At 45.5% G+C, this 24370-nt stretch overlaps 1 protein-coding gene across 4 annotated transcripts in view; it reads right to left on the bottom strand.

The window, feature by feature from the left end:
- Window positions 1–24370, bottom strand: part of MYOF (myoferlin) — a 148072-nt gene that overhangs the window by 33717 nt on the left and 89985 nt on the right. For all 4 annotated transcript variants that reach the window (XM_084763684.1, XM_084763683.1, XM_084763685.1 and 1 more), the window contains 15 exons: window positions 24110–24302; window positions 23120–23275; window positions 20190–20321; window positions 18189–18352; window positions 13946–14060; window positions 11657–11762; window positions 10437–10582; window positions 8965–9138; window positions 7586–7694; window positions 6015–6092; window positions 4022–4203; window positions 3766–3924; window positions 3563–3661; window positions 2614–2775; window positions 371–536 (listed from right to left, as the gene is read on the bottom strand). In XM_084763684.1, coding sequence (XP_084619810.1) covers window positions 371–536; window positions 2614–2775; window positions 3563–3661; window positions 3766–3924; window positions 4022–4203; window positions 6015–6092; window positions 7586–7694; window positions 8965–9138; window positions 10437–10582; window positions 11657–11762; window positions 13946–14060; window positions 18189–18352; window positions 20190–20321; window positions 23120–23275; window positions 24110–24302 — 2141 coding nt within the window. The remainder of the gene's footprint in view (window positions 1–370; window positions 537–2613; window positions 2776–3562; window positions 3662–3765; window positions 3925–4021; window positions 4204–6014; window positions 6093–7585; window positions 7695–8964; window positions 9139–10436; window positions 10583–11656; window positions 11763–13945; window positions 14061–18188; window positions 18353–20189; window positions 20322–23119; window positions 23276–24109; window positions 24303–24370) is intronic.

The following is a 24370-nucleotide window of genomic DNA, read 5'->3' as shown; positions in this document are numbered from 1 at the left end:
TCTGTGAATGCTCAATAACCATTTGCTGGAGGCTGCACGTCCCCATCCCTGTGGCTGATGTGGGAACAGCATCCCTCCTGTTTCCAGGATCCTTCCTCAAAGGCAAATAGGAGAGTTGCTGTGGCGGGCAACATTGCCTCAGAAGACACCCTGTGCTGATGCAGGGGGCTCCTGAGAATTGGCTTCTGCCCTCAAAGTAGCAAGAGTCTAGTCTGGCTGCACCACTGACCGTCCATATTTCCCTGGAAGAATTGCCTAGTACACTGTACATCAGGCCTTTCTTCCTCCGCAGCATCTAGAGAGATGTAAAGATCCAGGCCAGGTGTGAAAAGCTCAAAACCGTAATATGCAGACCTGCCTGCAGACGTACCTTTTAGCTGGGGCACAATGTCCTCCTTTCCTGCGTATGGATCACAGCGAAAGCGGTCCAGGTGGTCAATGGTGCACTGGCCAACCACAGGCTTCCGCCCAAACTGCCTGTGGTCAATGACCTTGATCACCAGCGGAGGCATGTACAGTTCTTCCTTGGGTAAGAACTAGGGAATCACAAAAACAGGTGTTGCTTTTCTTTTCAAGATCTGACGGGGGCAGCTTTGCCAGTCAGCTCCCCCAAGGGACCCACCCAGATTTTTTTGGGGTCCAGTAAGTATATAAGCCAGGGAACCTTCCATAAATATTTCAAGGACTGCGGTGCTTGGTAACTGGCTCAGAGGTTAGAGCATCCTTTGTCAGGCCAGTCCTGGGAGGTCAAATCTTACCTCTGCTGTCACAGAGCACATGGCCTTAGGGGACTTTTCTAACTGTGTATGCCTAGCTGCTTCATCGTTAACTGTAGAGTTACAGGATCCATATGGGGAACACTTTAGAGTGTGCTTGGCAGGCATAGTGTGGAATGGGTCCTTGTCAGTGACCTCCTTCTCCCCACAGTCCTCTTCCTGAGGGGGAATTTCATGGGTAGTAGCTGTCCAGAACTTTGGTCATCTACTAGCCAGACCTCAAGCAGAATTTAGGAATGATGGAGGCTGAAATGAAGCTTCAGGGGAAATAACAGGCTGGAAATTCTTCAGTGCTGGAAGTTCAAAGCCAAAATGGGTGCTCATTTTGCATGGAATGTGAGGGCCTGGATGACACTGCCCTGACCGGAGAACACGGCCTGGCCTGGAAGCCTGGTTGTGGTTTGGGTAAGCGCCTGCTACTGGCCTTGAGCTGGACTGGAGGATGGGCTTTCCCGAGTGCCTCCACGTACATCTGTTGACCAAAGCTAGGTTCCAGACTAGGAATGGGAAGGGGAGGGGGGCGGGAGCAGACAAGGATGAGCAGAGTGTCTTAGCGGTGGCTAACTGATTAGGGATTCCTCTTCTACACGCCCCTGTGGCTGTCCATCTGCAGAATCGTGGGGAAAGGTTCTGGCTTTTAAAGGGCAAGGACCGGGCTAGGTACCGCACAAGCCTTTAATCCCAGTACTCGGGAGGCAGAGGCAGGCAGATTGCTGTGAGTTCGAGGCCAGCCTGGTCTACAAAGTGAGTTCAGGACAGCCAAGGCTACACAGAGAGGTTGTCTCGAAAAACCAAAAATAAATAAATAAATATAAAATAAAGTGCAAGGACCCAGTCCAAGCTCTGCCCACTCACTTGCCGTGTCGTCCCATGTACATTAGCTAACTTTTCATTTCTCCCCAAGTGAAGAAAGGGTGGTGAATGCTCCCCATGCTGAGCTGGAGTTGTAGGTGAAACTAGAGCATGCCCACTGAGGCACAGAAAGATCTACTCTTGCTATGAGGCCAGGCGTTTCTCAACCACCTCAGACGCAAAATGACAGACTCAAACCACACGACCCCAAAGTTTACGAGTAGTGCATTGGGGACATAAAGGAAAACGAGTCCCATCTTTATAAGTAAATGTCCTTATTTTAATCTTTTATATAGCAATAAAGATTTTTTAAATAAAAGTTAAAGAGCGCTGTGTAGTGGTGGTGCACATCTTTAATCCCAACACTCGAGAGGCAGAGGCAAGTGGATCTCTGAGTTCAAGGCCAGCCTGGTCTACAGAGTGAGTTCCAGGACAGTTAGGGCTACACAGAGAGACCCTGTTAAGAATTCAATTTCTTTAAAAATGGACAAGTTGGATGGTTTCCTCTTGGTCTAGTTATAACGTGTGGAGGCGTGTGAGTCCCATCTGGGACACCTCACACTTCTAATAACTTCAAAAGATCAAAGAAGGGTCCATGTCATGGACTGTTAGGACCATGCCCCGTCACAGTCACATGCTCTGGGGTCCTCCACAGCTGTTCCTCCCCTAGACATCCAGACCCTAGCAGGAAGGTTCCGGCCCATGTGCAGTCTCACTGCTCAACATCAACAACCTGGCCTTGAGGGGTTGACTAAGGGCCTACACTAGAGACCAAACACTGAAGAAAAAAGAACCACTCGTTGAAACTTTCCCATCACTGGAGCTGGTGGAAGTTTACAGAAACTGCCTACAGATGCTCTAGGAAGGGAAAAGTCTCTAGGTTTCTGTCTGTCAGATTCTGGAACTGCATCAACTGTGAGAGAGCATACAATTCCCACCTCAGATATGAACACGCACGGGCTCCCGTAGAGCCTAGTTACTGTACCACTTTCATGAAGAGGACGGAACTCGGGAAGTTGGGTGTCTTCTTAAGGTTCTTGATCACCACCGACTCCACTCTTTCCCCGCCACACTCCACCACGAGACTGGGGGACGTGATAGAAGCCATCTGGTAGTTCTTCATATTTCTTAAGCCCCAGGCTAGAATCTGGGAAAACAAATTAAAAATAAAGGAAGGAAAACACACACATGAGTGCACACGTGCACTCTCTCACACAGAAAAAAAAATCCAATCTCAGTCACCAGTAAGTCTTTAAGATGGAGTGATTCATATTTGTGTAAAATACCAGTGAGTATTAACTTCAGGAGCCTGCAGAAATGCAAAAATAGTGGTTTTGCCCCTTTCCCTGTGTCAGACAACTAAAGAGAAAGCAGAGCATGCTGTGATCTACTTTGGGGCGCTTTGGGGGATGAGGTATAAGCCCCTTGATGACCGGAAGTGATTTGCAAGCATTCCAAACTGATATCAGTTGTTTGAAGAGTCATGTGTTTGCCTTGGACAATGGGCAGCAAAACAAAGGCGCTAACAACGCTGCCCTTATCAGGACACTGTCTATCCAGCCGCCAGGTTAGCTCCACCACCCTGTGTCTGCCCTAATTATCTCTCGGGCCTCCACTGTCCACTTGCTTTCCTATGCCCCACCCCTGCCTCCCTTGCCAGATGTGTCTTCCTTGCACTTTCTCTTGGGCCATCTTCTCTTTCTCTAATGAGTTCTCCCAAATCTCAGAAATCTGCTTCTTGTGGCTTTGTTAAGATTTTCGTGTTCTATAACTGTTTCTATTTTGGGGAGGGGGGCACTGGGCGGGGTAGATTTTATAGGAAGTTGGAGACAGCAAGAAAACATGCCGCATGCTGTCATCCCCTCCACTAATGGCTCTTGCTCTACAGCCATACCGTTTGGTTTGACCAGGTAAAACTTGGAGGGAACACGTACCTCAATAGCAGTGAGCTGCACCACAGGCCTGATCCCCTGAGGGACCATGTATAAGTTTGGTGCTCTTTGAGAGGGAAGAATGGGAAGGTTGGAGCCGTCCTGTGAAACAAGCACAGACTCTGTCAATACTGACCTCTCACTAAAGCAAAGAGTGCCTGGAGTTCCCGAGATGCTTTAAGCAGCTCAGGGAACACAAGCGGTACCTTGTTCCTCAGGATGAGCTCTGCCGTTACAAGGACATCCCCACAGGCCTTGTCTCCATTCATAACTGGGTGCCAGAGAAGCTTGGGGGTGACGTCTATCTCTGAGTTCAGTTTCACCAAAGGAGAGCAAACGCTTCGACCTAAAAATTCATCTTTGCCCTAGAGGAGTTAAACCACACTCAAACTCCTGATCACACACAACCCTTCCGACCTCTACCATGGCCCCCAAGTCATCTTAAAAGTTCATATCACCTACCACTTGGTCGTTGTCAAAAAGCTCTATGATCACTTTGGGCGGGTTCTGTAGAACCGTTTGGGGTTCCCCAAAGATTTCAACCTCATCAAATATGATGGTTTGGTCCCAGGTGGGATTCAGGGTGGAGTGGATGATCTCTGTGGTTTTGCTTCGATGGAGAAAGGAGACGTGAGCGTACGGATCTATGGACAGAAAAAAAAAAAAAAAGATAATAGCAGTAGAATCACATGAATTGCCTTCCTGGGACAGCTCATTTCAACCAAAGACGTTTCTTCCGGACATAGTGGTCATATGCTTTCACCACCCATTTGAAGACAAGGACTTTAGAAAGTGGGTACCATAAAAGATGGTAGCATGCTGAGTCCAAAGTACCTAACAGGGGAGAGGAGGGTTTGGTGTGTGCAAAGGGCTGTCTCTCTAGAATACTTATCCCCACCAAGGCTAATCAGGCACACAGTCTTTCACATGCATTATCTGGAGTATGGACTTTGTAACCAAACAGATCTGGTGTCCAGGCCTTGCCTCCACGACCTTGGAAGAAAAAAACCACGACCTTGGTTTCTTCCTCTGTGCCATGAAAGTAATATCTGCTTCCAGGTGGGTGGAGAAATAGACACCATGAAGAGCCTGAGCTGCTCAGGACAGAGCCTATTATCCATGCCGCTGATAAATACCAGTTATTTTCATGGTTTTGCTTCTACTCTTATCTATACAGAAAGTTTTATATCTGTGTGCCGGGTCTCAAGAAAATAGCAGTTAATGAGAAGGGCTCAGCTGCTCTCAGGATTTACAGCTCGGATCAGTAGAATATTTCCAAGCATTGGGAATGGGATAGAAGCAATCTTAGGTGCCGAGAAGTATTCTGTGGCCTCCAGATGACAAGAAGTAATGTATTCCAACAATAAAACAGCGTCTAACTTAACGCCGTTGTGTGTGCCAAGGGGGAGCTTATAGCACTGCAGGCAGCCATCACATGACTAAACTTTTTTTATTTCGCCCCATTGATAAATCTTGCATCTCTGGGAATATGCTTAGAGTTATATGCAAACACCAGGGAAGGTTTTCCTAAGAATTCTGATTAGATCTACAGTGAGGGAGTGCCCCCTAGTGGATACTATTTGAAAACGCCTTCAAGAAAGTTTTTTGTTTTTGTTTTTGTTTTTTTTTGGAGCTTTGTCCCACAGAGTAGAATAATCATGACCTCATTTATAGACTGCACCTAGACAATCTGATCTAATTTATTAGGAAAGGAAATTATTCACAAATAATGGGTGGGAGGAGTTCTTGGGACACAATCGACACAGTGTATGATGATATCAGGGAAGTGTTTTAAGAGCTGGTTCCATAGAAGAACCAGGCAAGCTTTGCTGGCTTGTAGGTCTTAGCATGGAATGCCCCTAAATAGCCCAGGATGGCCCCTGAGCTATCTGCACCTGCAGAGGAAGGAACACAGCCCAAAACCACATGTGCGGATGGTGAAGCCTCATAATTACATAGTGCTAGAAGGTGGCCATGGTGGGGGTAAGAGTGAGGGTGGGGGAAGGCAGCAGGGGAGGCAAAAAACGTATACTACATATGGCTCACAGCAAGGTGCCATGGGCTAATGGGTTAAATGTGAGATTTTTTTTTTTTATCATCTTGAGAGTATATAACCAATGAGTGTAAAGACTCTTAATTTACTAATGGGCTCAGGGCCCAGATTTAAAATGCAGCCATGCACACAAAGAGAGCACAGAAGTTGCTCTTCACAGCATTTTATTGCTCAGTCAGTGATCAAGGGCCACGTGTCTCCTGTGTATCCATAGCACTGGGCAACAGTTCTTGAAATCGACAACTCCCCAAGGAATGACTGGGCTGTTCTCTTCAAGTATACCAAAGCCGTCTCCATGCGAAAAGGGTTTTAGTGTAGGAAATGAAAACAAAACAAGACATGAAACCCACCCGATGAGCTAGCCTGCCATGTACTAGATAGTGCTGGGAATTTTCCCTTCACCTGAAAAGCTGTCTTTGTCCAAAGCCATGAGGTTCCTGGCTTGATAAATGTAGCAGCGCAGGTGGTAGATGTAGACTCCTAAAAAGAAGAGAGGGGCAAGAAATAAGATACTGTTAGCAGGGTTTTTATGAACTATTTGGAGGTGATATGTGTTTCAGACACATGGGTCACCTGATCCATTTCCCCATGGCAGTGAGCACAAATATTCCGAACACAGTGGTTTCTTATAAAGGAAAACTTACAGCAGTCCCCGTGTCCACAGTTTTGCTTCCCATATTCCAGTTGCCCATAGTCATCTCGGGCCACAGACATTAAATGGAATTGTCCAGAAACAAACAATTCACAAGTTTCATATTGCAAGCCCCGTAGTGTGATCAGTCTCAAAGCGCCCCGCTGCATCTCACGTGGGATGTGGGTCGTGCCTTTGTCCAGCGTTTCCATGCTGTATGTACCACCCGCCTGCCTGTTACTCAGTGGTTCCTTCTCTCAGCATTGTAGTGCTTGTGTTAAGGAACCCTTATTTGTATAATACTGGCCATTTTAATAACTCTCATAGTCATCATTAGTTACTTCTCTTTACCTGTTGCTGTATCGAATGTGTAAAATAAACTTCATCACATGGATGTGTCTGTGTTGAGACAGTTTATAAGTAGGGTTGGCAGGAAGTCTTAGATTAGATCTTAGAGATAAGAGGCAGGGGAGTGTAATGGGGGTGTATTTTAAAGTACTATATGCCAGGCGTGGTGTTACACACTTATAATCCCAGAACGCAAGGGGCTGAGGCATCCTAGATTACACTCAGAAACCCTTCCTCCAAAGATAGATAAAACAAAATCAGATAAGTAACTGTTGTAACCGTCCCAATGCCAGCACGGCAGTGGTTGTGAACTTCCTGGGTTTAGTGCACAGCTGCTCATCACAGACTTTCTGAGGAGCCTGGGTCTCTAGCAGCCACTGAGCAAGGTCTCAGTGCTATGTTAGGTCCATGTCTGGGGTACCTATCTGTTAAAAGTTTCTCTGACTTTTAAACGTGTTCAACCTACTGTTACTAATGCAGCACACACAGAAACTCACACATTCCCATGTATGTACACACACATTCACACATGCACTCATGCATACACACACTCACACACACACTCTCACACACACAATTTGAGGGGTAGCACAGTATTGTGACTGAGTGCATGAATTCAAGAACCATGAATGCTTGGATATATGAACATATGAATACCTATGTAAACATGTGCCATTATTAATAACATTCTGAAATTCATTGACATCAGACTTTTCTTAAAATTTTAGTCTTTTCTCCATAATTAAAGTAATGATTTAGAGTTTTCTAGCAAGAACGATTGAATTTTAAGTAGATATTAAAATCAGTGATTTGATCATTCTTCATTCCAAATACCATATGGGTTTTAAAAATGTATTTTAAAAATCCTCTTCATTAGGTGAAGAAGTTAAAAGTTACCCTCATCTGTGTAGATTCTTTAAATAATGCCTGACAATTTGTAGAGGTTTCTAGAGATAAAAGTGACAAAGAATTCACAGCTGTGTTTAAAACGTACTGTCAAAATTACAGGAAACAATGGGCGTGTTTGCGCCGAACACAGTGGTGGCACTGTGCTTCTGTTTGTCCATGCTCTTCTCATCTCCATCCTCTGTGGTGTCTGCCCCCTAAAGAAAGAGGAAATCTTCATCAGCACCACCACCACCATCATCATCCACCATCACTCATTATCATCCATCATCTTCGTTATCATCGTCACCATCATCCACAATCACCATCACCATCATCATCATCATCATCACCACCACCACCACCACTTAAAAACAAACAAGTGAAGAGGTGAGAATAACAAGGAACTGCAATGGCAACTTTTAGGACAGCAAGTGACTTCTTCAGAGTCACCTCGCCTGAAGATGGCAGAGTAGGAGGTAGAAGTTAATTCTTCTGCCTCAAGTCCAGGCTTACCAAACCCTGCTGCTGAAAGAAGGGGAAGATGGAGAAATAGTGGATGTTCTCCAAGACTGGGAGGAAGAAGTCAAAAGGTAGCAGAGCGCGGTAGGGTCAGAGTGCAGAAGGGAAAATGTTTTGAAAACGGTTCTCTCTCCCTCCATCCCTCCATCCCTCCCTCCCTCCCTCCCTCTCTTCCTTTTTGTGTGTCTATGTGAGTGGGATGTGTGTGCACCTATGTATATGTGTGGCCAGAATAGGGCATCAGGTATTCTGTTCTGTCATTTGTCCCTGAAGACAGGGGCTCTCGTTGAACTGGATGTCACTAGTTTTTGGCTAAACTGGCTGCTGGCAAGTCCTGGTGACCTTCCTGTCTCCTCTTGCTGCCGCCCCATCTCAGTGCTGGGGTGACAGTCATCCACTGCCACATCCACACAGCTTTTTTTTTTTTTACGTGGGTGCAGGGTATCCGAACTCAGGTCCTCGGGCTTGCACAGCAAACATCCTTAACCACTGAGCCTCCTCCCTGGTCCGTGGAGATGCTGCTTGGCCACAGATCACCCTCTGCTATTTTCTACTCATTCCTTCCACCGAGCTGGCCCCAGCTTGTCATTTGTGAGCCAAACTTCAGTTTTTCTCCCCCTTATGTCTGTATATTCAGCTTTTTCAACCTGTTAAACCAAGCCTCTATGCCTGCGAAATTACTAGTTGTTTCCTTAAGTCAACATCCTGTCAGACATACGTGGGAAATGCTGAGAGAAATAGAAGTGCCTGCAGCACTGTTCCGAGGAGCTGTCGCGTGGTAGTGGTTTCTCCTAAGATGGGAGCCACTGGACACTCACTCAGGGGCGTACACCTTTCCACCAGCTTCTTCTCAGCTGTGCAATGCTGGGGCTGCAGGGGCCTCTCCAGCCTTAGCTGTGCTTTCTGCATTGCGCACCCCCTTCCTCCGTACCAGTCCTACTCATGCTTTAGCTGCTGGTTACTTACGAGGGCACCTTCAAGTTTAAAGATGGCAGCTGCCCCGTGTGTCTCTGAAGGAGCCATTTTTCTCCTCCAGCGCCTACGGCGAAAGGTGTCGGAACTGCGCTGTTTCCAGTGGAATTTCCAGCCAATCAACGAAGCGTATTCCCAGCCCTCCCTGTCTTCAAGTTCTTCCATAGCCTAAAATAGAAGCATGACTTTTAGCGATAAAAAGATGTGGTCACGGAAATCTTCTCTCTGTCACGTACTGTGTGAGGAGCCAGGGGTGCAGCAAAGATGGAATAGAGGGGCCTCTGGCTTTGCAGAGCTGACAGACTGTAGGAATAGAGAGAGTACCATTCGGACGCTGGAGCGAGTAAGAGTGGGTGGGTCCTTCCTCGGATTGCTCATGAGAACACATGATTGTGATACTGTTTGGAATGAATTACTATCCGCATTTTAAATATGAGTAAAATAGTATTGTCCCTTAGGATTTAAATGTCTTGTTTATGCTAAGAGCTGCTGTCATTAGTAATAATGTAATAGGTCAGACTACATTGCTCCTGTGGCAACTATTAACCCAGTACAGTACTTTTAAGTTAAGACAATTTATATGCACTCGATCTGTTTTCAATGTTTTAGTCTATGCCTTCAACACGGCCTGTGCCTGTGCCACAGGACAGAGATTGTCCTCGCAACTGAGGTATCACTGAAAAAAAAAAAAGATAGTGTGGCCTTTGTCTTCATGTATTTGATATTTGAATGGCCAAAAACTTATCTAAGTGTCTTTCAAGCATGACCAGATGGAAAAAATGAAAATTAATTTTGAATGTTATGGACTAACCTAGAAATTAGAGATCCGTGGAGGGCTATAACTAGTGTGTGGACTTTAATTTTTTTTCCATTTCCAATGAACATAAAATCCATATTTCACATGATCTAGCAACTTCCTCTGTGATGGTGTGAACAGTGACAGTGGCGTGTTTTGTGAGGCCAAGAATGAAGCAGGTGAGAGCACACGTTCGCAGTCTCAGGAAGGCTCATGAGGAGAAGCGAGGTGTCCGACCAGTGTTCCAGTGCCCTCCCCAAGTCATGCTGGTGCTCATGTGGGAAGAAGAAGTGAAGCAAGTCTGGACCCCTCTCGCCCAGTCGGGATGGGACAACGCAGCGGTTAAGCCTCACTCGTGTTAGCATGCCCCCTACTGGGAATATGCTGCTGAGCCAGGAGGACGCCAAGATGACGGGGCTCCAGCTTCACTCTCCAGAAGCTGATCACTGAATAACTTCGTTGCTAGCACCAGAGCTGAGCTTTAGAACAATAGAAAGAGTCCCTGCTTAGAATGAGTCTAACCTAGGTCTGGAGACATGACCTAGAGCAAGTCTATTTCATGGCTATGAACTGCATCTGTGGCTCTGCAGAACCAGCCTGGTAGCTGGACCTCTGCATAGGGTGGCAGGCAGAGTGCCCGGGTCCGGCACCCTCCTACCGCCCCTCTTACCCTTGCGGCACTAGAAGCCGTCTGTGTCAAATCTTTTTTGCGTCTTCGGACCAGTCTCCGCCGCCTGTGAGTGTGGTACATTTTCTCTGCAGCGACCCAGGATTTGGGCTTATTATCAGGAGGAATGCTAATCCCATACTCCCATCCTGCAACAGAGTTTAAGAATAGTTACCCCAAAGAGATACATCTGTGTGATCAGGAAATGCCTTGCTAGGAAACACATAACTCTTCTCTCTGCTCGCAGATGTTCTGTGCTATTGTGATTGTCACAGGGTTGAGCATGCCTAATCTAAAAATACAATGTGTGTCATGCTAAAACTTTTTGGTGCCATCATGCCACAAATGTAAAAGTATGTATGTATGTATGCATGCATACATACATACATATCCAAATATTCCAAAAGGTAAACATATCTCAAACCAAAAATGACTTCTTCTGGGCCCCAGCAATTTTTGTAAGAACTACTCAACCTTTTTGCTTCTTTGGGACTGAAACCAGCGACCTGTGAACAGCAAGCAGTAAGTGCTCTGCAGCCGAGCTACATCCCTAGCCCTTCAGTAGTGTCTCCTGCAAGATGTCACACCTGTCTGTTCCAACTTGCCAACCTTAAAGGTAAAAGACACGCAGCTATGTGGTTGGTGTGTGGTTATTGCTTAGTAAATGCTGTGATGTGCATCACAGGCAATGTAGAATTCACCGTCTAGTTGGAATCGTATGTATCAATCACATTCTGCTTAAGCGTTATCACCTCTCAGAGGAAAGGGTTAAGTTTGAAGGTTCCAAATGGTAAGTTATTTGACTGGCCATGTCAGCCATGTCATTGCCTTGGGGTGACTTATAAGACAATTTGCCATTCTCCTACCTGAGTCTAGGACCTCTACGTTTGACTATCCCGGGGAGACTGTGGAGAGTGTGGTTAGGAAAGAGGAAACCCAAGCTCTAAATCTCTCCTCTATTCTTACTGTGGATTTCTAAGCATCCCAGAGCGCAGCTGCTCAGCCCCATGGCCTCCACTTTCCACTTCCTACATCTCCCCAGCCCGCAGCTGTCCATCTATCTGTTTGAGTCAGATACTCACTTGAATCGTCACAGGTAACACCACACAACCTAACTGCCATACACAGGTGGGGATAGGCCCCTCCCTCCTGCGGCAGCTCTGCTCTGATGAGCCAAGGCCTCTCTGCAGACTCACACTCAGGCAAACAGTTACACGTGTTACCTCTCTCATCCACTGCTCGGTTTATGTCATATATCCATGCGTCGTCTTCCCACTCCCAACCTGGAGGGCAGGTCAACTCGTTGGGTGATGCTGCCTTATCTCCATTCTAAGGGACAAACAGACAGACAGACAGACAGACAGACAGACAGACAGATGTGAATGAGATCCAAGGATGAGGAAATTTCCTGATACTCAGCTACAGAATTTGTGTATCTTTACAGATACTATCTTTGAGATCCATTTTATTCAGGAAAAAAAAAAAGCTCCAACACAAAAGCTACCTTAAAGTCACTTGTCTCCAGGACCTTCTGCTTCTACTATTAGAGAATAGCATTAAGTTGAACCATGTGAGTTTGTAAGCCAAAATGGCCAACATTAGCCATTTCATATGGTCTCACTTAATGCCATTAGATGGTGCCACTTATCTTTAGGAGAGTTTATTCAGGAAACCAAAACAAAGCAAAACCGAGAACAGATGAAGCAGTAAGGTGCATGTGTTCAAGTTCAGAAAAAATGCTACCAGAAGCCCATGATGCTGATCATGTGGGGTTGAGCAAAGTTTATACTAAACATTGGCTTGTGTTGACATTAAAACTCAAGAGGTATGATAACCAAGTTCATGCGAAAAAGACAGAAAGGTGGCTGTAAACATGGAAAACGGCTTCATTTTAAATTAGGAGGATGCAGAGTGGAGCAGGATCAGGTACCATTTGCTTATGGATCAACAAAGATGATGCAGTGGGACAGTATTGAAGCAAAGTCCCCTGCTACAGCGCTGCTGGAAGTGTGTGCCACTTCCCTGCAAAGCAATTCAGCAATATTACCACAGTGTCCTTATGCACTTAGAATTTCACTGCACGATTCCAAGGGCAGTTTTCTAGACATAGGCTTTCATTAACTGTGCAAAAACAGTTGTCTAAAGATATACACTGCCTTTTTATAAAAACCAAAGCTGAGCCAGGCAGGATGGCACACACCTTTAATCCCAGCACTCAGGAGGCCGAGGCAGGCAGATCTCTGTGAGTTTGAGGCCAGCCTGGTCTACAAAGAGTCCAGGACAGCCAAGGTTACATAGAGACACCCTGTCTTCAAAAATCCAAAATCAAAAACCAAAGATGAACTAAAACAAACAAACAAACAAACAAAAAAACCTCACCCCAAATCCCCAATCCCCAAATGTCTATGAAATGGACAAATAAATAACAATAGGGTCCTATAGCAAAGTTCATCCCCCTGTATGTACAGTTATCAAAAGATGACCCGGAGCTGAAGAGATGGACCAGTTAATAATTAGTTGAGAAGCCCAGCATGCACATAAAATCCAGGAGTGAAAGTACACATTTATAACCCTAGTGCTGCGGAGGAGGAGATGAAGAGATCCCAGGAGCTTGTTGGCATCACAACCCAGCTCAGTCAATGGGCGCCAGGTTCACTGAAAAATCCTTGTCTCAAAAACATGAGGTGGGGAGTGTTTGAGGAAGATGCTGGATGCTGACGTTGCCTCTACAGGCATCTGCACACACTTGTATGTGTGCCCCTATGTATATCCATGTGAACATGTACACATGCAGGTACACAAATATATTATTATGTGAAACATGCATGTTGTAGACCTGTGTGTACAACATAATTGTAGTCAGAAAAGGAAAAAAGCCACATGTATATGAACAGAAGTCTGCATGAAGTCTATGATTATTTTGTGGAGGACAGTGTTAGGCAGAGAAAATTACTTCTCATTTCTTAAAACACTATTTGGATTTTTAAAAAGGTTTTTAAAAAATGCGTTTAACATTTTTATTTATGGGGATGTGTGCCTATATGCGCATGTGTATAAGAGTGCTTACGGAGGCCACAAGGCGATGTTGCATCCCGTGCAGCTGCCGTACAGACATTTGTGAGACTCCAGCAAGGGGTGTTGGGAACTGAACTCCAGTGCCCTGCAGAAGCGTCAGCTGCTGAGCCATGCCTTCAGCTCCATTTTAAAAATTTGTTTCCATTTGCCTGTGTATTTCTTTAAAGTGAACACTTCATTTGTCATCACTTTTAAAATTACTTAGATAATAAATTCCTTACCTAAAAAAATATGTACAACTCAAACTTTACCGTGTAGCCCTGTCTAGACAGAGGCCCAGCTTTTGTTGGATTGAGTGGTGATCAGGCACTCGTGTGGGTTCAGTTGTACATGGAAGATTGTTTGGAACAGGGGATCTAGCAGAAGAGAAGATAGCTCATGCCCCATGATGCACAGAGGTGGGGCAGGAGGGTCTATCTTGAGAGCATGTGGCTCACCGCATCTGTGTAGGTGTCCTCGGCCGGCTTCCACTCGCCTCCGGGATAGCGGGTCTCATTCTGGTAGACCTCATCAGTGAACTCCGTGTGACCCGCGTCAGCCTCAGTCAGGAGGCTGTGGGTGAGAGAGAGGGCTCCTGTTACCGAGGAGAAACGGAAACAGGACCAGGCACCCCAGCCATTTCACACTGTCTGCAGGCTTCCACGGGCTGGAATGACACCAGCTCTCTTCTCGCTTGAGCCCTTTGGTTTCACCATTCCAGATTCGACTTCGAACTAAAAGCTTTTGACATTCATTCATTTGGAGAAGGGAGCTGGTAGGGCAGTGAGACCTAAATTACAGAGGACTCCTCGCACTGGCAAGGTTGTTCCTTCCTAGTAATTAGGGTGGAGTCAGGAACCCCGTGCTGTGAGCAGCTTCCTGCAGGGACCACAGTGTCGCCCACGTTTCTTCTTTCAGTACAGGCTTTCCAGCTTTTTCTCAGTAAAACTCTTGGCTGATAGTTCAAAGAACAGGGAAGCACTCCATCTTGTCTGTTCTATTTTAAAAAATGGAGTGGAGGCAGGCTTGGAAGATGTGTGGAAATGTGTGCCCGTGGTTTGCTCTACACGACATAAACTGATGGTTTCTAAGCGGAGAGCCAAGCCATTTCATTTCAGACTGCAGACTCTTTTGGGCCCTCGAGGGCTCTGTACTGACTCTCTGCCTCGCCAGCTCCTTGCTTGGATTTAGCACTCCTTCAAAAACCCACAGAAGAAAGCACAGAGGCTCCAACTTTGTCTTTAGTTTTCTGCCAGGGACCCTCAAAAGACGGTTCTTTTTCCTTTGCTTCCTCCCCTCCCCTCGCTGCAATCAAACCCTGGAGGGGAATCAAAAAGCAAATGTCCCCGGCCATTTGTATAAATTGAAATCATCCATCACTCCTCGACACCCCAGGAGGAGACTAAAAACTTTGGCGGCCATCTCTGGCATCTGGGCCTTGTGTTTTTCCAGTCCCAATTCTCTCTACCTTCCCGCCCCCCCCCCCCCCCCCCCCCCCGTCCTCGCCTCTTTCCTTCTGTCTACTGCAACCTCCCCCCTCTCTCCTTACCAATCCCCAGACTCCAAACAAAGCAAACAGTCTCACAACAGAAGCAAAGGTATGTGGGAGCTGGGTCTGGCCTGGCCCGCTAGAGGGCGCATTCTCCTCCCTTGTTAAGGCCCGTGCTATGACTCCAAAGACGAAGCTGTAATCTGAGACCTTACAATACCCTGAGCGAGCGTACCATCACAAGGTGGCCACAAGAGGGAGCTCTGGGACTAATGCCGCCAGCAACATTTTTTATTGTTAATTGATTGGGACTCATTAGTTAGTGGAGGGTGACCTTGAATCCCTGATCCTCCAGGTGCTGGGAAGACAGGTGTAGACACTCCTCCTAGGTTATTTAGTACTGGAGCTCAAACCCAGGGCTTTGTGCATTCCAGGCAAGCATTCAGCCTGCTGAACCACGCCCCCAACTATGCTGGCAATATTTAGAATCTGGGATCCCAAAGACCTCTGGGGTAAGTATATTAGCCTTCTATTGCCCTATAGTTTTCTTTTGGGGCATTATTGGGACTTAAACCCAGGACCTCACACATGTGAGGCAATCAATGAGCCACTGCAAGATAATATCTCCAGTACACATTTCTTTTCTTTTTAGTAACAACTTTTGAGATATAATTCACATACCATATAATTCACCTCTTTGACAGGTACTCCTAATGTTTCCTATAGATGTTCAAGCATGACTGAGTGTTGGTTTGGGTGCCCTGCCATACTTAAGCTGCAGCTCCAGAAACACCATTTACAGGAATCTGTGCCTTTGGACAAGTACTTAATCTCTCTAGGTCTCATTTTCCTCATTTGCAAACTGAAGATCGTATTATCCTGTTTGGAGATAATTCCCCATGAATCATGTGTGTTTGTGCACATCTTGCCAGCTGATCACTGATAGCCTTTGTGATGAACTAGCTTATCTACAATGCCTTTGGGGAATGGTCACAAACAACAGAGGTGGTATCTTTGTCTAGAGCAAGAGGCCAGCATGTCACCATGTCCACTAGAAAAGACTGGGATCCAGAAACCAGGCTCCCTCTCCTCAACACAACCCCACTGCAGGTGCAAATTTCATCTGGCCCTCTTCTTGTCAGTCAGTGGGAGCATAGTGGACCACAGGAAGTGCTGATATAGTCAGCTATTACTCTTGTTGTGGGCAATTAAAGTCTTTTGCGTCTGAACTGGGAATCATGCATCTCCTTGCCACAATCCAGGAAATGGTGGCTGATAACCTCATTACTGTAGCTATATTTCATATTTGTTTGTTTGTTTGTTTGTTTTTCTCTAAGATAGGGTTTTTCTGTGTAGTCCTGGCTATCCTGGAACTCATTCTTTAGACCAGGCTAGCCTCAAATTCAGAGATCCACCTGCCTCTGACTCCCTAGCACCTGGATTAAAGGAGTGCACCACCATTGTCTGCCTAGCTCTCAGAATTCTTATGATTCTTGCCTGTAGTCATGGCAAAGTTAGATGATGCTGGCGTTCTGCACACTGTCTAGTGTCTGGTCCCAAGGAATTCCTTTCCTCAAGCCAAGCATTTAGCTAAAAGCCAGCATTCTCTCAGAGTCTTAAGAAAATAGTTCCTACCTGCTGAAAGAAGCCACTCAGTCTCCTTGTGTCTGACAAAAGGGACCTAAGGCTTTTCCACTAACATATGTAACAGATGAAAGAAAAAATTAAATGAGGATATGACACTCCTAGGCATGGTAGAGCAGAAGGTTTATTGAAGAGCTGAGGCAGAGCACGGCCAAAGGCATCTTGAATGATCCAGACTGAACCAGGCCATGAGAAGAGGTGGGGGGAGAGCAAGAGACAGAGAGAGAGAGAGAGAGAGAGAGAGAGAGAGAGAGAGAGAGAGAGAGAGAGAGAGAGAGAGAGAAACGTGAGAAAGAAGACGGGGCCTACAAGAGGAATCTTGGACCAAGTGACCAAGAGACCAGAGAGCAAAAAGACTGGTATAGACAAAATGGCTGGATTATATAGGAATAAGAGAAGCTGTGAGGGGCTGGAGAGATGGCTCAGAGGTTAAGAGCATTGACTGCTCTTCCAGAGGTCCTGAGTTCAATTCCCAGCAACCACATGGTGGCTCACAACCATCTATAATGAGATGTGATGCCCTCTTCTGGCAAGCAGGTGTACATGCAGGCAGAGCACTGTATACATAATAATGAATAAATAAATCTGAGAGAGAGAGAGAGAGAGAGAGAGAGAGAGAGAGAGAGAGAGAGAGAGAGAGAGAGAGAAAGCTGTGAGAAGTGAAACCCAGCCCTGGGTTGGGGAGGGTAGGAGTCTGGATGACTGTGTAATAGGTAGATGTGAGAACCTCATGGCCAGAATCTGTTTTGATATGTTAAATAGGTACCTCAGTTAGCCATTTGTCTGAGGCTTGGGATCTAACACCTGGCACATCTGTAATGGCTAGGGGCATAGACAGAGCTGTACAGGGGTTGGAGACTCTGTGCTTACTCAGGAGCGACAAGTACTCCACCGCCAAGGTATGTGCCCTCTCATCTCTGGCACTATTTTTTACTTTGTATTTTGAGACTGGGTTCCACTAAGTTGCTGCACTTGGGCTTGGTCGGCACTCCAGGCCGACCTTGAAAATGCAATTCTCCTACTTTAGGCCCTGGGTAGCTGGGGTGTACAGACTTACACCCTACATCCCCTTAGGTGCCTCTTATTCTTGCCTTTGGTCTCCCTGTAAATTTCTATAGACTTAGTCCTACTCAGTGGGTAAAACTAATATTAATAAGAACGATGATGGAAGGGCTGGGGACATGGCTCAGTGGGTAAAACTTCAGCCAGCGATGAACCCTATAGCCTGAGCTGGATGCCAAAGATCCATAGAAAAAACTGGATGTGGTGGTGTACGTTGATTGTCCTAGCATTCCCGAGGTGAGCTAGAAGGCAGAGGCAGGAGACTCACCCAGAAGCTGTGCACCAGTTAGCCTGGACACAGCACAAAAACAGAAACAGAGGACCCCGGCTCAACAAGGCGGAAGGTGAGAACTGACTCTTAGAAGATGTCTTCTGATGTCCACATGAGTGCTATGGCATGCATGAACCTGCACAAATACACACACACACACACACACACACACACACACACACACACACACACACTAAACAACAACAACAACAAAATGACATAGAAAGCCACTCACCTTCTTTCAGGGTCAACCACCCAGTCTCCTTCCCACTCCCAGCCTTTGGGAGGCAAAAAGAATTCTCTTTTGAGTTTGATTTTTCCTGTGACGTCAGAGAATTTATGGCGTCCCACCAGTCCAGAGGTGCCCCACTTCCCAAACACGAGCGCTTGGTTTTCATACTGTTAAAAATAGACACAGTTGGGGAGTCACTCTCAGAGATCAAGGAAGCAAGTGAGGCATAAAATCCAAGTCTCAGGACTGAGGCCAGAAACACAAAAGCTATGTGCCCAAAAAGCATGGAGCTGAACTCTGGCCAGTGGTTAGGTGACTCTGAGTGAGTTGCTCGCCTTCCTAAGATTCAGTGTGCTCATCTCTAAACTGTGTGCAGCACTTTTCTTATACTTATTCTAGAGTTCACATGCACACGCAGTCATGAGTGTGTTCTGCAAAAAAAAAAAAAAAAAAAAAAAAAAAAAAAAAAAAAGATGCATCGTGTGAGTTGTTTCCATTAATTGAATGATGCTAAACAGGAGGATGTTATCGAAGTACCCACAAGAATCCTCAGCTTATGAATGCATGTACTTTGTAAAGTGTACTTGTAAACTTACTGCTTAGATTTGGGCACATTTCTCCACACAAACAGTTAATTGGTGGTGTTACTACCCCGGGCAGTACATAAAGAATGTATCAGAAATATGATTTCTATGGGGCCTTAAAGGTCCTGAGTCTCTTCTAGACTATGGCTGGTGAAGAAGAACTTTCTGGAAAGCAATGGCTGACTCTGGTTTACAAAGTGTTCATTTCTAAGTTAGGAAGAGTTATCAAAATCATTTGTGTGTGTCTAAGCCCTGACATGTGTGTAGAAGTCAAAGGACAACTTTCGGTCGTTCTCACCTTTGACCACGTGGGTCCCACAGATCCATCTAGGATAGCCAGCTTCAGCTACAAACACATGTACCCACCGAGCCGTCTCGCCATCCTGGCCAATCCCTTCTAAATGAGACTCTATAAACCCACGATGGCCTGATCTTCATGCTCTCAACCACGAAAAGAGGTGAAACTTGCCAAGGTGATGGGTGTCCCTGTGTGGCCTCAAACCCATACACCTTATGTTGACTCTAAGAAGATGAGTTGCCCAAGGCCCGGGTAAGTTCCTGCCTACAAAGGGAGGCAGGAAATGCAAGTGTGTGCCCCATGGCAGTGGGGCAAGAGCGCAATAGTGTAGTCTCTGTGTTGGTTTGAGCCTGGACGGAAGTGTACACCTAAATGCTTATCACAAGGACCCTGAAATTAGGATGTGCATGACTAGGGTACATAATGAGAAACAAGGCTTTCTTGCTGATTCTGTTTGGAAGCTAGCATGACACGGATAAAATCCAAGAACAGACCTCAGGGCTTCACTAAGAGTGGCGATGGTGACCTTCAGTGGCTTTGGGGGTGTGACCTTGAGACAGTTGCAGTAGGACAAAATAGTATGAGGTGTTCATGGTCAGGCACATGTGAAGCACCTCAGAAACACATGTACATGTATGTGGATCCTCTCACGAGTCACCTCACACACTGGCACAAGACAGTTATCCTGACAAAAAGCTCTGCTATAAATTGACTTAGAGATGTGTGTGTGTGTGTGTGTGTGTGTGTGTGTGTGTGTATGTGTGTGTGTGTGTAGACAAAGTCTCCTGTATCCTGTGTCTGTTTGCCTACATGTTGGGCACCAATATGACTGTTACTGGCTCTAGTGCCACACGCTGGAAAAACATCCATTTTCAAGTTCACTGGCTGGCGGTTACCTCTGAATTATCACACAAAAGGGGTAGCTGTTCTGGAATGTTCACTTGATAACTCTCAGGTGGGGGGTGGGTGGGAGGATCAGGGGTGATAGTTGTGTCTTCTTCTCATCTGTTCCGCTAAGAATCTCTTAGAGGCATTTAAGGTGGTACTAATGTCAGCTAGAGGTAGGTGAAAAGAGAAAGTTCTGCCCCACCAGAGAGAAGACAGGACTGTGGTCAAAGGTACCATTTCAGCGAAGACGGTGAATGTGCCTTCTGCGAAGCTATTGAACTTCTTCTCCACAGCACTTAAACCCAGCCAGATATTCACTCGCAACTCCACAGGCACTTTGGGACCATTGTTTTTTTCTTGTGGATACTATAGATGAACAATAACATCTTAGGTGACATAGGACGTACAAACTATGACATCACTCTAATAAAGCCCAAAGCACGCTCAACCTCCTCCCATTCCTCCCACCAAACTGAGTTTGTATTTGCTTTGGTTAAAGCTGACAAACGACCCTATAACAAAGACTGAACTAGCAGCTAAAGCAGTAAGTTCCATGCAGCCATGCAGAATGCCTGGCCTCTCCCAGCTCTCTGGCTATGCTTCTATCCTCAGGAGCATCTTTTTCATCATTGATAAACTATCTCTAGTTCAAACAATCAGTCAACCAATCAAAGAGTGAGCTGCACATCTCTGCCTGTCCTACAAGGGCAGAACACTCTGATAGCATCAGTGTGAGATCTGTCTTCTTTGTTTTGTTGACATTTGCACAGATGGGACAGTGATATCACACTGCCCCCAGCAGTAATAACAGCACTTAACTGCCAAGTACAGAAGATGAGATGCCAGTTCCACTTTGTTTTGATTTAAAAACAAAGAAAAACACTAAAGAACAAAAACATTATAATGGATTTTTAGCCCAGAATAGATTTCTAGTTTTGTTAAATCCCCACCCTTGAGTGCCTGGCTTCTTAAAACTGAGTGTGATGAAGGGACATTCCCACAAGTCACCTCACACATTGGCACAAGACAGTTGTCTTGACAAAAAGCTCTGTTATAAATTGACCTAGAGATAGTTTTGTGTGTGTGTGTGTGTGTGTGTGTGTGTGTGTGTGTGTGTGTGTGTGTGTATTGAGACAGAGTCTTCTGTATCCTGTGTCTCTTTTTTACATTTTAATTCCTATTATAACAAATACTGGGGATACAAGCCATATAAACAAAAGCCTTTTATAGTCTTCCATACTGTTTTTAATGTTACAAAGAGATCCCAAGACTAAAAAATCCCACTGAACTGAAAAACTTCTCTAACTAGATAATGAGAATTAATAAGGTCAATAAATATATAGTTTTTTAAAATAATTTATTTACTTTTATTGTGTGTGCATTGGTGTTTTGCCTGCATATATGTCTGTGTGAGGGCATCAAATCTTGGAGTTACAGATAGTTGTGAGCTGCCATGTGGGGTGCTGGGAATTGAACCCAGGTCCTTTGGAAGAGCAGTCAGTACTCTTAACCACTGAGCCATCTCTCCAGCCCAAATATATAGTTTTTAAAAGCATTTTTTTTTCTGTTTAGCAACTAGATTCTAAAACTTAACATGAAACACATCTCTCTGGCCTCTCTGGTTTCCTGTGAAGCTTTATTTGCCAGTCAGTTTGCTCCCACTCCTGCTGACAGTGATTATAATTGAAGTTCTATTTTAAGTCAGATTCATTCTTCAGAGGACATTTGAAAGAAGATGATCACACTGACACTATATACAGTCTCCTGGTTAAAGACCAATGTTGACACACTAGAAGTCAGCAGACAGCTCCTTGTTTCAGAGAGCACACTGCCTTTTTGCCTTTTAAAAATTGTTATTCCTTTCTTAAATCCAAGGAAGTCCTGTTGGGGTAGGTACGAAGGGATCTCAAAGCATGCCAATGGAGCTATGTTGAGTTCTTAGAGGCAGCACCAGGCCTCTGTCAGTTTTCCAAGGCATGCTCAGAGAAGTTCTTCACTGGGAACCCTAGGGTGGGGTTATGCATTCTAGGAAGCTTGCAGAGTATGTGCAGAATATTAGACACACACAATCTGGCGGGAAGCACTTAAAGGCATCTATGTTCTAAAATAATCAGAACTGGCATGGTATTGTGACACATGTCTTTAGTCCCAGAACTTGGGTGGCAATAGGCAGGTAGATTTCTGTGAGTTTCAGGTCAGCTTTATCTACATAGTGAGATCTTGTCTCAGAAGAAAAATCCAATAAGTAATGATGATGATGATGATGATGATAAAAATGTTCAAAACTTCTGCTTAAAGTAGCAATTATCAAAGCTTTTCTATATTAGAGAGCCTTGTGCTTGTGATGGCTGATCATGATTGCCAACTTGACTGGATCTGAGCCAACTAAAAAACAATATTCTGGGCATTCACGTGAGCTATTTTCTTGATAGATTATTTGACTTATAAACCTATCTTAAATGTGTGCAGCCCAGCTAAGGAGATAGAAGAAAGGTGTCTGCTCTTTGCCTGCTTGCCTTCACTTTTTCTGGCAAGCTTATCAACCTTGTTGCTGCTACTGCTGCATTTTCCCCTAATATTAGGACTTGGATTCCAGCTTCTGATGGAAACTGAAGACCAATGGCTCTCCAGGAATCCTCTGAGCCTTCAGTGCCAGATGGAGACTGCTCAGACATCCAGCCTCATGGACTAATGAATTGCCAAGTTCTTGGCCTTTCTGGTTGAGACAGCCACTGTTGAGCCACCCAGACCGTAGCATCTAAGCCAACCTAATAATTCCCCCTTTAATTCATTCCATCCATCTGTTCTTCTAGAGACCCTTGATCTCATCGTGCCTGGCTATACAACCCCTTCCCCAAACACTTCCCAGCATCAATGGAGGAAACGTATTGTTTGTATGAGACATTAAGAGTGAAAAATTCTTGTCAGAAAACAAATGACAATGTCATGTCACGATTAATGTCAGAAACATCTAGAAAGGTGTCTGTGGTTGAATGTCAACCAACCTCATGTCACCTTAAAATTAAGGCTCCATAAGAAGAGACCAGAACAGGTTGGAATTGATCTGACACATCTTAGCTCTACAACAGAAAGACTATTATAATGCAACTCCTCCTCCAGAAGAGAAATTTGCATGCATTTCCCATTACACAATGAAGATGTACCTTCAGAAAGATGGTTTGGGTTTTCCCACAGTACTTTCCAGACGCGTTCCCACCACTGGTGGAGTATAAGACTTGATGGGCAGGAATTCGCGCATAAGCCAGTCTTTTCTCTCCACGGATCATCCAGATGATGATGTCAGGCATACTGTTCTGAGGCTGTACAGTGGGTTGGATGGGGGAAGGAAGCAAACAAGATGAGTCTACATGTGGGGAGACCAGAGAAATAGCAGGCTAGACACTGCGTCCTAAAGTCTTGGCCACAACACATCTATGGTCACACTGTGGTTACACGGGACTAAGAAATAGGCCATGGTGGCCATTGGAGCAGGAGTGAGGGAATGTGGGAGCAAGTGAAGAGGTAGAGCCCAGTCTGATTCGAAAGGCATTTTAGGAAATAACTCTTCCTGACTCTCAAGCATCATTTGAAGAAAGCCAGAAAACTTCAAGCTGTCACATCCCCTGCTGTAGTGTGTTTAAATGTGTTCCTCAAGGTTATGTGTCCGAAGCTTTTTCAATTGGCTTGATGAAAGATGAGCGGATCCTGAGTGATACACCCTCAAGTGCAGATTAGTGGCTTAGTTAGCATATGAATGAGTGAGAGTAGGCTCAGTCCCAGGCTGCTTGCTGCCCTCCCTCCCTCCCTCCATCCCTCCCTCCCTCCCTCCCTCCCTCTCTCCCTCCCTCCCTCTCTCTCTCTCTCTCTCAGTCCTCTGCAGTTAAACACAATGTTGTCAGATTAAGCTCTCTCCAGATTGAGCGTCCCTTACAGTAAGAACTGTAAGAAAGAAATCTCTGTTCTTCATAACTTACCCAGCCTGTGGTGTCCTGCTACAGCAGCACAGAAAACGAGCCAAGACACTAACCCCAGATATTCAGGTCCATTCCCGGTCCCAAATGTCATGCCAGATGCCCCATCCACCACCCCACCCTTGGCATCATCTACAAAATCCTTCTGGGACCATATGACATTAGTGCACTTCCAAGGGCTACCTCTTCCGTAAGCTGCATTAATTTATCAAGCCAGTCCTCGATTTCCAACAAGGTGGATTTCACATCCGTGGCTTCAGATCTCATCCTCACAGCTGCCTCGTGTATCTGCGAGAGAAACCTGGACCGCAACTTTCGGATCTGAGTATCCAGAATTGTGACATTGGCTTTTCCTTCTGTGACAGGCAAGGTGTATCTACAAGAAGAGGGGAGAAAAGAAGACACAACTTAAGCATGCCATTCTAGGCTTCAAAGCTAGGTTCA

The sequence above is a fragment of the Acomys minous genome (genome assembly GCF_964271855.1).
Source record: "Acomys minous genome assembly, chromosome: 2".
NCBI lineage: Eukaryota > Metazoa > Chordata > Mammalia > Rodentia > Muridae > Acomys > Acomys minous.
This window is presented reverse-complemented; position numbering and strand designations above follow the sequence as displayed.